The 14,976-nt window shown below is 37.2% G+C and overlaps 1 protein-coding gene across 1 annotated transcript in view; it reads right to left on the bottom strand.

Annotated features, from left to right (window-relative positions):
• The window catches only part of LOC311207792 (dermatan-sulfate epimerase), a gene marked incomplete at its 5' end in the record, with an annotated part of 196,788 nt that overhangs the window by 44,581 nt on the left and 137,231 nt on the right, over positions 1-14,976 (bottom strand). The window contains one exon of the mRNA XM_084284090.1: positions 3,099-3,191. Coding sequence (XP_084140216.1) covers positions 3,099-3,191 — 93 coding nt within the window. The remainder of the gene's footprint in view (positions 1-3,098; positions 3,192-14,976) is intronic.

Below are 14,976 nucleotides of genomic sequence, written 5' to 3'. Positions count from 1 at the left end.
TTTTCTTTTTGCTGTTCAGCTATAAAGTAAATTCAGAAAACACACACACACATATACATATATATATATATATTTTTTTTTTTTTCAGAAATAAATTCTCTTTATTTTAAAGTTGCGACATGTACCAAAAGCAGATGCCAAAAGAGAATTGTTAGCAATTTCAGGTTTTAAGCCAAACTGTCTTTCAAAGCTATATAAACAGACGTGTTGAGTTTAATGAATCTTTTCAACTTTACATCTCCCTGCCAAGAGTTAAGATACTTTTGCAGGCACTTCAGCCATCTTTCTGTCAATGGTCTCTCTCAGCAGAATACAAGAAAATATGTATGAGATTTCCAAGTGTTCAAATTGAAAAAATAAAAAAAAATAAAATAAAAAAAAGAGAGAAAGAAGAAGCAAAGGTTATGTCTTTGCAGTGTCTTGATCAATGTGGTCAGCTTTACCAATTTTTCTGCTGTCAGCGTTTCTTCTCGCTGGTCTCCATGCCAGATCCATTCCCAAGAGCTGCCCAGTCACCGCAGCACCAGTGGCCCTCCTGGAGGTCCCCCTTTGCCAGCCTTTGCTCCTGTAGATGCTTGGGCATCCAGGCCTCTCTTCATCAGCACTACTGAGCAAATGGCAACTTTTCAAGCTGGTGGCTGAGACAAAAAATACTGGGACGCAAATAAAACCAGAAAAATTGTCTGGCTTTATGAAACCTTTTCATTCAATCTAAACCAAAATGTTCTGATTCATTTTGGAAGGCTTTGTAATAAGACCTGTAATATCTTTTGAGATTCTTTAATAAGAATCTTCAATAAGAGTTCTTAAGTACTGATTTCATAGGAACTCAGATTTTTTTTTTTTTTTTTGGCAAACACTTCAGCTATTTTTCCTAACTTTCTGCAACCTCAGACACGTGGAGTTATGCTTACAGTAGCCATTTATTGTTAACCTCTTTCTCTGTTAGTGAGTGATCCTTCTGGCAGGAAATAAAAATGGAAGTGACAGCATTGGACCTAAGCAGGTTCTGCCACTGCACAGCTAAGTCCGAATATTTATTTTTGCTAACGAGGCTTGTGTTCAGACTTAGTATCTGTCACCTTTCTATTAAAAAAGAAAAAAAAAAAAAAAAGCGAGATGCCAGGAACCAGGGAATTAGCTGGTTTTCATTTTGTTAGGCATGAAATTTTAATTAATTTTCTTAAAAAAAAAAAAAGGAAAAAAAAAACTCTAAAAATCAATTTCAAATTCAGAACAACAAAAGCATAAGGGTACACAATATTGGTTTGGATTGCAACATGGTTAGAAATTATTTGCAAAGGATTACTTAATTCAGGTCAGAACTTCAAATTATTCTATAATCAGGGATCTGAGATTTTAATCTGAGATCTGTTCTGTGCAAATCATACTCTTATCTCGAGCCAGATTTGTAGCCCAAGATGTTGACGCTAATTTAAATATTTCAAAATAAACACAAGCATTTTACTTATTGTTACTTTCTTAAGTCAAACATTTTCAGCCTATTGTTTATGAGGAGGAATGACACTTTCATTTTCCTTCCTCACCCACCTTGTTTAAAGAAAATTTTCCTCAATTTTTCTTTCCCAACTGTTTTATTTTTCCCTTTTGAAAAACAGTGCTAACTGTTAGACTGGAAAAGTTGCATATCACTCGTAAATATGCAGGAATTTTAAAACAACATCCCTATATAAGTGAAACAAAGGTAGGAAAAAATATGGAAACAAAGACTGTTATCTCTGAAATGAGGCAGAATGGTGTTTGTGTCCACTCCTCATATAAAATACTTTAACTGGTGAAGCTGCAAAAATAGTGACCTTTGATGACACAAGTTAGGAGTTACTACAAGTCAAATCCATTCTGAGAATTTTATGGGCCTAAGAAAGTAGCCTCTTACTGTGGGCTTTTCTTGAAGCAAAGAAAAAAGTTTCTGTGCATTGTTCTTTAAACTTGGAGGGAAATGCATTCAAAATTTTGCCACTTTAGTTTTCCTGGACCAAACTGCTGACTAAGCAAATGTGTTGGACACATTTTTGCACCAACCACCCTCTGCTATGTGCCGAAGGCTCCCTGATCAAGATGTTGGAGAACCATGTCTTTGGAATGAATCCACAGAAAACAGGATGCCTGCTTGTCTTAATGAGCTGATAAGAAAACACATATTCAGCCTATGCCTTGAGTCTCGCTTCTCTTCTGGGCTTAGGCTGCACTTAACAAAGGCAGATGGAGGCAGCTTGGTGCTCTGTCCTTCCTACTCTCGGAAGGATTTTCCAGGAAGGTGGAAAATGTGGGTTTGAGGCAACTCCAGCTGAAAAGGGTACTGGACGTGGGTTTCCCTTATTCTGCAGAACAGCTCTGACATTGAGGTATTGGAGGCTAGAGAAAGAGGAGTCACGTAGGGTACCTTACTGCCGAAATAGTGGTTAGGCACTTTCAGGAATACAAAGCACGAGTCCAAGGCTTTCAGGACTATAATTCTGTATTTATCTGCCAAAATTGCGTTCAAGTCTTTTTGGCTGTGATGTGTTTTTCTCTTTAGGCCTCAGTATTTCCATACCTCCAAGAATAGTCACAGTACTTTTCTTCTTTATTCAGATAGCGAGAAAATAAACTCATCAGAGCTTGCAAAAACATTGATCTATTGCGATAACCTGGGCTCTCCAATGTAACTCTTAATGGGATATGGTTGAGGGTCTAATTTCATGTCTTTCCTGAGACTTACAGCAGCAACAGCACCACCGTGAATAGCCATAGCACAGAAATACCCTTGAAAATTTAGAATGTAACTTGGGACAAGTTATTAACAGATTTTTTCTCTTAAAGCATTTGGGCAGTGCATGGAAAAAGCCAATAACTCTGTTGAAAGGTAGTGGTGGTAAGGGGATTTACAGTGAAGTAGGCATCGCTCATCTGTCCCAGCTGGATTAGAGAAACAAGGGAAACATAAGTCTACACAGCAGTCTGCTTTAATCCATCATTCCATTTTATGAAGCATCAAACACCATTTTCACCAATTAGCACTTGATAGCAGTTAAGAAAGGACCACAGGGTTATTTAAGAAAAGCCAACAACCTATTTCATAGTCACTGACTCCTCACTTGTCAGCAGGGCTCTTGGAGGGCTTGGATAGTACCCAGAAGTTGCTGAGCTATTTGAGGAAAATCGTGTAAATCTATAATCCAGTGGTAAATCTGAAAGATAGAAATATACCACATCTGATTAGCAGCACAGTCCATATCACATAAAAAATAAGCCTAGAGTGAACAGCAGCGTTTCTTAAGCCCTTGAGCTGTTTGCTCAAGGTATTAGAACTCAATCAGATTGCATGATTACATATTTATTTGACATCTTCATCTGTCCAAAGACTTTCAGAGTTTACTCAACTGCAGTAAAGGGTATTCAGCTCCTTCATTGCTGAAATAATGCTAGTCATAGAAAATGATTAAAATGATTAGACCAATGCTTAAGAATTAAACAAAATTCTTCATTAGCCGAGATGGAATTTTCCCACTAAAGCAGTTTCAAGTTCTTCAAGTTACCTTCTCTTTTATCTCAGCAGTCTACTCATGTGGGCTACATTTAAACCTTTTATTATTATTATTTTTTATTTTTATTTTGTGTGTGTGTTGGACTATTGTAGCAAGATTCCCTAAAGGCACCCACTCTTGAACTTTCTTGCCATCCACTGTTAACACCATCAGTTTGTGTCAAATGTTCCTAGAAATGTGCACTTGTAACTCGGCATACTCATCACTTCCAGTCCATAAAAAAACACTGAATGCATTTAAATAGTTCTGAACAGTCAAAGCTTTCTTTTCTGTATTTTTTTTTTAAAGTCTTTACTGCCAGCAGTGACCTCCCCCTCTTCCCTTTATAGCCAGGAAACTGATACTTCTCATACTTACCTCTTATTCAAAGCTCAAGAAACCAAATTAAAAAACACACATACACACACAAATAAAACTTTATTTAACTATATTCAAGTTACACTCCTAGTAAATGAAAAAAAAAAAAAAAAAAAAAGCATAGTTCCCTGCTAAGTCTGATCTTTTTTTTTTTTTTTGCTGTTGTTGTTTTTGTTATTTGTTATTTGGAATACATTTGGGCTGATGGTATCCAGTTACTACATGCTATAATATTTTTTGCACTAAACTGCTTTTGTGAAACAGAAAAATACAATCTTAGAAGTTTTGGCAGAAACAACAGGAAGTTTAGCTCTGTTTCACCAGCAACTCATATGCAGACACCAGGTTAGCATCCAGATCTGCAACTTTAAGACCATATTAAATACAGCTAAAGCAAATAAATCAGTATTTAGATTCAGCTGATATATCAGATTCGGTCTGGAATAAAGTAGGAATGGGAGGAGAGTTGATTGTAAGTGAATTACACTTTATTAAGTGGGTTACTTCAACTTGTCAAAGAAGTACATTATCTCATCTGTCTTAGTCAAAGGATTCTCTAGAGCCCTTTCTGAGCATGGCAGAACAAGCAGATGTTTTTAGCGTACTGAGGGCCCAGTGATGTTACCAACTGCTGAGTCTGTATAAAAATTAAATGCCATACAATTATTCTCTTAAAAAAAGCGTTCACTATCTTTTTATACTAGCAGTCTGGAGTCTCCCAAGAGTAGTTTAAGCAAAGCAACATAAATGGGCCAGATGTGCTACAGGTTTGCTTATGTTGAAGAATCACAGAATCACAGAATGGTTTGGGTTGGAAGAGGCCTTAAAGACCATTTAGTTCCAACCGCCCTGCCATGGGCAGGGATGCCACCCACTAGATCAGGCTACCCAGTCCAGGCTGCCTCGTCCAGCCTGGCTTTGAACACCTCCAGGGATGGGGCATCCACAACCTCTCTGGGCGACCTGTGCCAGTGCCTCACCACTCTCCAAGTAAAGAATTTCTTCCTTATATCTAATCTAAGAAAGGAAGAAGTTGGATCAAAATGGTAATTTTGTTGGTATGTTATGGTAAACTAGCTTTAAACAATCAACTTAAACACCGAATAAATTGTATATACAATGCACAAGACCCCGACTGAGCATAATCACGTTTTTACATATTCAAAACCCAGTCTGTCCATTTAAATATTGTTTTTGTCTGAGGAAGATGATTCTGGAAAATGAACAGAAGGTATCCATATTCAACAACATTGTCTAAGGTACCACTGAAAGTTATGTGAAGCATAAAACTGATACTATTTTTCACCCATTAAGCAGATTTTGTCACAAACGCAGGGAAATCTTCCTGTATTTCCAGGTTTCTTTTTGTCAACTATTTCATTTGCTGCATCTGCTGCATCTGTTTTGCCCCTGAGGATGGAACGTTTCATACTATTGCTTTATTTCAGTGTGATATATTTATGAGAAAGCCATAGACTGACCCAGAAATATGTACTTGGAGTCCTAGTGGCTATAAATAATACACAGTGAGGAAGAAAGATAAATAGACAGGGAAAGAAAAAAGATGAATTTTACTGGGGATATGTAAAATTTAAGAAAAAAGGGAAATCCAGAAAATGTCACTGATAAAGAGTGCTGTAAGCTCTTTCAGAGTAAGTTCTTTAAAAACTCTGCAACTGCAAATAAATTGCTGTTGCCTTGGAAGGCAAAGGTCTCACGTGAATTGTACATGAAAGCTCAGTCCAACTTCTCTGGACGTAAGTGGCAATCGTAACACTAGTTTCAGCAGTACTGGCTCATCTACAAGGAACTACAGTAAAGAGTTTGCCTCCTGGACATTTGTATTTTGCAATTAATTTTGTATCGAGTTTTATTTTATATTATCACTGATGACACTCAGAAGAATTGAGCATCTCAGTTTTGCTAAACCAAAAGGCATGCATAGGCCACAGCTTAATACAACAAAATAAAACAAAACAGCATTTGATAATAAAACAAATCTCAGTTAAAACAACAACAAAAACAAACAAACAAAACCCCAAACAGGTGCTTATTTCCAAAATGGCTGATTTCCCAGTGGTTTTGCCAGTAAATTTCTTCAGGTTCTGCTACCATACATACTCACAACTACTGCTGTCCTGGCAGACCTTTACACTTTAGCACCCCCTTATCATCCAGCCCTGAGGGAGAGCTGCAAATTAGGAACAGGTGATGTACCCGGTCCTCTCTTACAATGGGGCTCTGATCAGTGCTAACCTACACTGATAATGGAGTCAGCACAAAATTCATCTACTATTGCTGCTCACCTAGGAAAACAAAAATCAGACCCAAACAAACTAAACAGATTGAGGTTGGAAGAAAGAACTAACTGACTTTACTCAAAGAGACTGGGTGGGGACCGAAATCCTGGAAATTTTCTGTCATTTGTTGGTAATTCCACAAGCCACATTTTGTTCCTAAGACAAATAGGATACTCACTTTTGGAGGCAAGCTTCCTAAAAGCCACGCATGGAGGTTCTCAAGGTCTATGTTTCTATATCTACAGCAATTTTAGTTACTAGATGTACCCTCCTGAATTTCTTTCCTCCCACACCAGAGCCTGAGTGTAACTGAGTGATGAACACTGGTTGGTTGCCTTTGCAACCTTCAGGCAGAGCTCCTAGCATTTTCCAATGACTTGGGCAGTGTTCATGGGTTGCATGCCTAGCCTGACCACAAAAGGTCACCAAAGGACTCCTACCCAGCCCTACCTTGCTTGCAGGACTCCAGCAGCCTTGGTGTAAATAAAATGTCAATGATGACGTTTGAACAGTAGCCACTGCCAGGCCAATTCCAGTTACTAAGATGCTGTATTCCAATTATTAAGATCCAGCTATTAAGTGGCATTAATTACAACACTGTGCTCTGATGTTTATGCATATCCATATTCACACATGTTCTTAGGTGATATGGATAGATTTATTTCATACTTACTAAGTTGACAATGTCTCAGTGTCTGTGTGCTATTTGGTTAGTGTAAGCCAATGAATGAATGCCAAAAGCTTTTATTGGAAGAAAAATTAGAGTTGTAGCCACAAGGAAGGAAGAGGAAACCACAAGAAGAAGGGAAAACGTAATATTCTAGATGAGTGATCAGGAAAATATTTGAGTAACTGACTGGAAGACAACTATAATCTAATCCAGACATAGGCCTGCTTGATAAACTCAGTACTCACGTCTAATCTTTTTTCTTTTTTTGAGATTTACTTGAATAAATAATACGTGAAACAAATATAATCTCAACTAAGCTCTTTAGGTGGAAGATATTTTTTCCTATTAAAAGCACAGTCCAAGACTGAAACAGAATTCTCCCAAAACACACAGAAGAAATGTCATCAAGCATTTCGCAATATTGACCAGCAGAAGGAGAGCAACATTTTTTAATCATGACACCATAGCAGCGTCCCCGTGACGTGTGCGAAGCCCTGCAGAACTCCCCACTCCCCTCCCTTCCTGGAGGTCAGTCGGCAGGGCTGGAGCCAAGCGCTGCAGAAATCTCATAGTAAACAGGAGGATTGTATTCTTAACTGAGTCCAGATATGCTCTCCTGATTGTTACCACGGAAAAGACACAGGAAGGAAAACAAAAACCTCTTCAGCAATACCCGAGTTTTAACTTTAAAAACCTTTAAACTGCTTAATTGTGACAAAGCAAATGTAAAAGTGAACACAGAGCTCGACAACACGGCTCAGCATGCAGATGGTATAGCTATAGGGTCACTTCATCAACCAGTATTCATTCTCTTGCTTTTATAGGAATTCCAGTAATTTGCACTAGCTTAGGAACTTTCCCATAAAACTTTTACTGTATTTTTAAAATTACTGTTGAAGAAAAAGGAAAATATTTTCTTATTGATAACAATTTCTAAAATAATTTCTTAACAGAAGAATAAGCACAACTGCTACAGGCTATGCTGTCAAGTGAACTACTCTGTGACTTGCCGCCCTGTAGGTAAACTGTAACAGGTATAGGGTCTTTTTAAAAATATTAAATATTTCTATCTCTTGACCTATTTCTATTTTATAATAATCAAAACAGCACTTGCAGCAAGACCCGAGTATGTGAGGGAGGGAGTGGGAGTGTACTAACAACAAAAAGAAAAAAAACAAAACCAAAACAAGGTCACAATTATATTTAACAGATAGCAGCTATTTTTAGCAAAATTTCCAAGGCTGATTTTCCTAAACAGGAGATCAGATGTTTGCTGTATTAACATAATGCTTCCCCATTCCTGAGGTCAGAATTCTTTCTACCAATTACATGAAAGTCACTGATGCTGTTTGCATACTCTGTGACTGTTAAGAGAGGAGGAAGAGGAGGAGTAGGATGGAGAGCATCTCTGCATGTCTTTGGGAAATGGGAGGGCTGGCAGCAGAGGCATATTCTAGAGAAGGAAGGTGATAAAACTTCTGAGTTTGGAAATAGCAGGCACTTGCAAAGGGCTATGTGAGCCAGTACAGTTTATTCCTGAGCATCTATGAATAAAGACTAATACTGATCTTAGTGAAAGTGCAGATTTGCTGCTTTACTTACCCCTATTTAATAGCTTTTGCCAACACAGGTGTATTGGTTGAAGACTATGCCTGCTGCTCTGTCAGTGGACATTTGTAGCATGCCCTTGGCCTAAAGAAGCTATCCAGGGTTGTGCTGCTATCCAGGGTTATTCCAGGTTGCTGTTTTATCTCATCTAATGTGGAAGATAGTGAACCTGGAGAAATTACTGGTGGCCAGCTGCTGGGAAATGTGAAGCAGAAGCTTTACTGGCAGAGTGTTGGGGAGAAATCAGCAACATGGTGCTGGAAAGACCTTCCCACCTTGACTGTTGTGATTGCTTGTGGTGTGTAGTTTGACTGCAATTTTCAGAAGAGTAATGATTCATGTTACTTTGGGTCAACCTTATGGCTGAGGGACATTGACCCCTGCTTGAGCAAAACTGATGTGTGCACTGAACTCGCATCTGAGCCTGGTAAAGTATGCAGGGAAGAAAAACCTTGGAAATTCCTTTGCTGTTTTAGTTTAAATGGTGAGTTTTGGAGATCCTTTGACAGAATAGTCCTGTGTAGATATTTGTTTGATCTGGAAGTGATCAAAATATTAGACTATAATGTTCTTAACTATCTAGATGAAGAAACCTAAAAAAAATAATCTTAAGAGAACACTGAGATCCCACTAGCAGGTGTTAGTCTTTTCCTGAAAAGTTCACTTAGGTAATTTGTTGGAATGACATCCTGGATGTACAACAGGTGGTAAGGGCTTCTGTTGTAAGCCAAAGCAGGTAGCCTGAAAACAGGGAGTTGTTTGACCGGACAGGCATTTCTGATGAAGGAAAAGAACTAAGTTGCATTTTAAGACTGTAAAGACACGAGAGCTATATGAAGATAAAATGTGGTGATGATAAGCCAATGTACTCTCATTTTGAGGCAAACACAGCTATCATCCTCACTGTCTATATTTGGATTAGCGTTGTCACGTTTCCCTGTCCTGTAAAACAAATGGTTTATTTCCCTATTTTTTTCCCTCAGGATGGGTGAAAAACATTGCTTTCCTAAAGGTAAAAAGCCAAACAAATACACACACTAAGCTTTATAAGCAGTGAAGACAAAGCCTACATTGTTCTTTTCAATGCATTTCCATCTTAATCCAGAGGGAATAGGTTAGGCAACAATCCAGGGTACATAAAGGTTTCCAGCAACATTTTTCTTTTTTTAATATATGTGAGATTGCAGGTCATGTAAAATTCCATTCTAGTAAAAGCAGTCTTTCAAATACTTGATAGCTATTTGCACTGTTTTCCACACTCAAAAATTAGCAACACTTAGTTTTACCACCAGTGTTTTTAAAGAAGCAACCTAAAACCACCCCATGAGCCTGCAATCTAGTCAAAACCCAATTACAGCTTTAATTGCAGCCTGCAAATGAAATTATGCTGCTTGAGTTGAAGGATAACTTTAAAGTAGAAATGACTGAGTGGTTCCCCCTTTCTTAATGAGGTGCTCATGAGTTTTCCCTTTAATCTTTTAGAGGTGGCTGTGCTTTGACATCTCATGGAGCAGAATAGGGATTGCAGGAACATTTCTCTCAGTTATTGGCTAGGAAGTAATTTTTTGGGTTCTGCATGACTTGACTTTGGGGCACAAGTCAACACACCTTTCTGGAAGAGCAAGGAAAGGCTGACCAAACTGTAATACGGAGAAAATTGTCCTTTCAATGTTCAAAATTACTACCAAGTAATTTGATTAATTCCTTTGTGAAACTTGTTCTCAGAAACTTTGGGGAATGCTGGGTCTTGAAGACTTTTTAAAAACTCTGATTTACTGAATAATAATTTGTTATGGTTGAAATGCAGTTTAGTGTTGGTTTCAGTTATATTTTGCAGCTGAAAAAATAAATGCATTATATTTGTCTGTTGTGTTGAGTGTATTTTTTTTGTCTCCTAAATTAAGAACACTGAAACTATTTTCCTGGAAAAGCTGAATCAAATTTAAATTATCTGATGTTTTTCAATTTACAGACAGACTCAGAACAAGATGCTGCTAATACGTCTCTTCTCTCTAGTAAATTATCTTTGCTACCAATTTTTTCACTTGTGTCAAGACACCAGAACCAGAAGAAAAAAACAACAGAAATTGTGCTGTTATATGTTTAACATTTTTTTAAAAATGCATTTCTTTCACAAAAAGTGTTGCTAGAAAAATTTTCTCTTGGCAAATGCTCCTTATAGCAGCTAAGCCCCAAAGGAAATTTGAATCCTCAAAGTATTTTGTTAAAGTCTCTAAGATAGAGCATAGATACATTCTTACTTGAAAGTGATAAATAAAAGCATGGTTGTAAGTTATGGCATTAGGTATAAAAGGTTACTGATAATTAACATGTAATTTGTAATATAGATACATCCATATGTTTAAGTAAATTTTATGCCATTATTGTATTATTTGAATAAGAGCATATAATTATCCCTCTGATTACAGGGAAGACTAATTTTAATAGGAGCTAGGTTTGACATTAAATGACATAATTTCAATGACAAAACATACAACTAATGTATTATGATATGGGTGATTTTTTTTTTCTGGTTTTGTGTCAGTAATGATTACAAATGGTAACACTCAGGATATACAAGTTATACATGGTTGCATGCTTAAATTCCTGACTTCCATAGTAATAATAAATTACTCAAGGACATTGACCATTCAAATATGAACTGAATGCAAATTGCAGCCAGCGTGTGACAGGCAGACCCATGTATCTGCGACCCACACTTTGCCAGCTCCAGTGTCCCAGCCACAGCTGCCTTCTGCTTTCCATTGTGCAGATAATTTGCAACTCTAAGCAGAAACATGAACTCCTTTGCTATGGTTCACTGGCAATTTCAACATTATATTTATACAGCAAGCAAACTGATGACTCAAACTCCTGCAGAAGGAGGCAGGGCATGGGTCCGTAGGCTTCTTTAAAGAGACAGCTTTTGGCAAATTAAAGCAGAGATTTTTCTCTTGTGCTAACCAATTGAAATAGCAATAAGGCATTAAGAAAAACTTATGGGCAACATATGATAAGACGTGGTATGGCTTGCAAAATTTAAAGAAATGATTCACATCTCCAGAGTGTGAAGAACTGTGTACGTAAGACATTTACCTTTGCACTAATTCTTTGAAATGCAACTGAGTTGAACTGCTACACTGCTCAAATTTCAGTTCTTACTTACAGTAATTTCTTATTGATAAACCTCACCATTCAGAGGTTATAAGAGAAGTTCAGGAATTTAGGTTATCAATCATGAAAAAAAAAAAGTTTTACTTGGGTTCTTCTTACCAGGATTTAGGGCCCACTTTCTCAAGCTTTTCTTTGCAACAAAGGACGAAACAAACTTACCAGAATTCCCTCATAAACTCTAAAACTCAACAGTTACTTATTGTGGAATTTTTTGAAGTGGGACTTTAAAAAAAAAAAAAAAAATCCCAACCATGAAAAATTCAAAGTAAAAGCCTGAAATATGCATATAATTCTTGGGATCACACAATCACTAATCAAATATCAGTCTGAAATGATAGCACTGGCTGGTGATTTTACTGACTTTTTCTACAAAAACTTGCTCAGTAGCTAAAATATGATTTGTTTTTGATATCTTTCGTAAATCAGAAGGATCTTTAGTTAATGTTGGAATATCTACATGACACAGACATCATGTACACAGACATCTGTAAATTTGATGAAAAGGCCACAGAGCAGCAGTCGCCTGCTTCTTGAAGGTACCATTTGGATTATACAGGTATGACAGATAAGGGCATCTGCCTCTACTTGGCTCAAATCAAACTTTCTGAAATTGAGGATAGTGTATTAGATGCTGTTGTTTATACTAAATACTTTTTTTTTCCAGACATATCCCTACACCTTTCAATTTCCATGTGTGATACAAAATATAACATTCCCATGGTAATGGATCCTGGTTTGGAAAATTTGGTTTACAATATCATTGTGCTTGAAAATGCCAAAAACTCTGAGTGAGCTATAAACGAGGAGAGATTCAATAGCAGAAAAGTGAAGAAACAGATGGACTTGTGAATGAGGCATTGAGAACAGGAATAGGAGTGTTGGCTTCTAATATTTTATAAACCATTTACTGTCAATATAATAATGAATTCCTCAGCTTTCAAATTCTTGAGAAAAATCTTCCTGGGTACTGAAAGTGGGAAGGAGAATTAGGTCATAAATGAACTACGAAGTATTCAGAAAACTTTCAACTTAGCTCATTTCCTCTTACTATTATGACAATATAGTGATAGTGCTGCTTTTCTGTTACACATTTTTAATATCATCTTACTGTCAACATTATAAGAATTTAAATTAAGAGTTTTATTTTATCTTTACCCGATTCCCTTTCCAAAATGAGGAAAGTACACAGAACTCATTATAGAAGACCCTTTCTGTCCTTTAGGCAATTATAATGATAAAGAAAATGTTTTTCATGCTCAAGGAAAATGACAATTCCTTTTCAATGACTGTCAGGGGAGCTTAAATGACAAGCTGTGATGCAGTAATCTACAATCCTACTAATATTTTGCTTGGTAGATATGTGATCAAAATTCAGAATTTCTGATACATCTTCGAATGCAACCCCCTTTTGGGTCAGATACTGAATTTTCAACTAAAGATCAGGACAAATGTGTAGAAGAATAACTACATTCATACAGCACAGAAAGCTAATGAAGAATGAAGTGGATTATTTTTCACCAAACTGTCGCCTTGCTAATTACACACATGGTTAGTGTATATGCTCTGTTATTTTATACTTTGAATAGCCCAAAATTGCAACAGCAGCATTCCCTGGGAAGCCCTTTTCCTACAATGCTCTTTGGTAAGCATTTAGTTGTTCCCTTTAGTTATATGTGTAAATTCTTTAGGTGAAACCATTAGAAGGCATCTGCACCAAACTCACAAGAGGTTAGTGAAAAAAGAGAACTCTAAAAGTTGTTTCTATTGCAATTTCTCAGTCCAGATCTACAACTTATTTTTATATTTTTTAACATACTTCCTTATCTGAAAAAAAAAAAAAATTGAAACAAGCTCAAAGAGCTTTATTAATTCAAATTAATTTCTGATAATTATTTCAAGAGAATTCTCATAATTTTTGATGAAAACTCAGTGATTTTTGTAAAACACCACTAGTATTTACTTCTTTTGAATAATGTTGGTTATTTTTTTGAATAATAATATTTTTCAATGAAGTTTTTCTGGAGAATTATATCAGGCTGTTCCTTAAGTACAAATACATATTGCATCCAAACAAGAGTCAAGTGTATTTTAAAGTTATCCTAGCAGCAATTGCTTGGTTTTCACCGAAGACTTTTGCAGATCACACTCTGTTAGGATATTCATTTGTATGTGGCCCTGCCTACTGCTTGTATGGACATCCAGAGCTCAGGTTGGACATTGCTAACAGTGAAGCAGGAGTGAGCCCACAACTTGAACAAGGTTGCCGAACATCTCCAGGAACAAAGCAGCTGCTTGCCCACCTGGTGGCCAAAAGCTCTACCCACATGGTCAGCACAGTGCAGCTGCACATTTGAGCTCAGAGGATCTTGAGGAAGAGTCTGTGTTTGTGCATCTTGGCAGAGGGAAGTCCTCTGCTAGTGATTAAAATGCGTGAATAGGAAAGGAAAAGCTGGGGCGCAACAAACTCACATAACCCGTTTGAAGCTCTTCTAGTTATTCCAAAATAGCTGTAGCTAAGCTATGACTTAAAACTGCAGCCAAAAACTTCAGGGCTTGGCAAAGTGGGGGCTCTAACTGCTTGCTGTGACAGGAGTGAAACAAGGTATTGAGAGGAGTCAGGAATGCCTCAACATCCATAATAATGAACATCTGCGTTTAGCACAAACAAACAAGAAATACCTCTCTCTGTAAGATACCATAGATGTTCTTGTACATTCAGCTTTGAGGTTGTTTTCAAGCACATATCTGCAAGTTAAAATGTTAATTCTCCATTTGCTGTCCTTTAGCTTTGTGGTATAAGTTTCTCAGACACTGGCCCTTGCCCCAGTGCCAGTCAGAAGCAGTGTGAGAAGGCACACAGCATCCTTCCTGATGGAGGCACAAGCTTTGCAGGCAGCTCCATAGATGATAAAATGAGAAGGAACAAACAGCTATGCTGTTCCTGCACTTCAGTCAATGATTTCCACATATATGACTAATGTTCTCACACTTTCATTTGTAGCTGGGAACTTCTTGATAAGCTTGTGGTCTACAGCATTTGCTAGCTGTGCAGAATGAGCTATGGTTTAGCTGGTGGGAAGGAGGATTTTCACAGAACATAGCTAACCCACATATTTCCTCTAGGCCAACACTTTCAAAGCAAACTACAGAAGGGCTCTGGAAAAAAAAATAATATTAGAAAATAGTTTTACAGAAGTTACCTCTCTTCTGGCAATTTCCCTTGGTATATTTGGGCTTTGTACCTCTAGGCTGAAATATGGACTGCAATACAGTAAATATCAGAAGCATATATAAATTGTGGCACTATATGAGTTTTCTG

Source organism: Netta rufina (genome assembly GCF_964035555.1).
Source record: "Netta rufina genome assembly, chromosome: 3".
In the NCBI taxonomy this organism is placed as follows: domain Eukaryota; kingdom Metazoa; phylum Chordata; class Aves; order Anseriformes; family Anatidae; genus Netta; species Netta rufina.
Note: the sequence above shows the minus strand (reverse complement) of the source record. Positions and strands in the feature narration are given on the sequence as shown.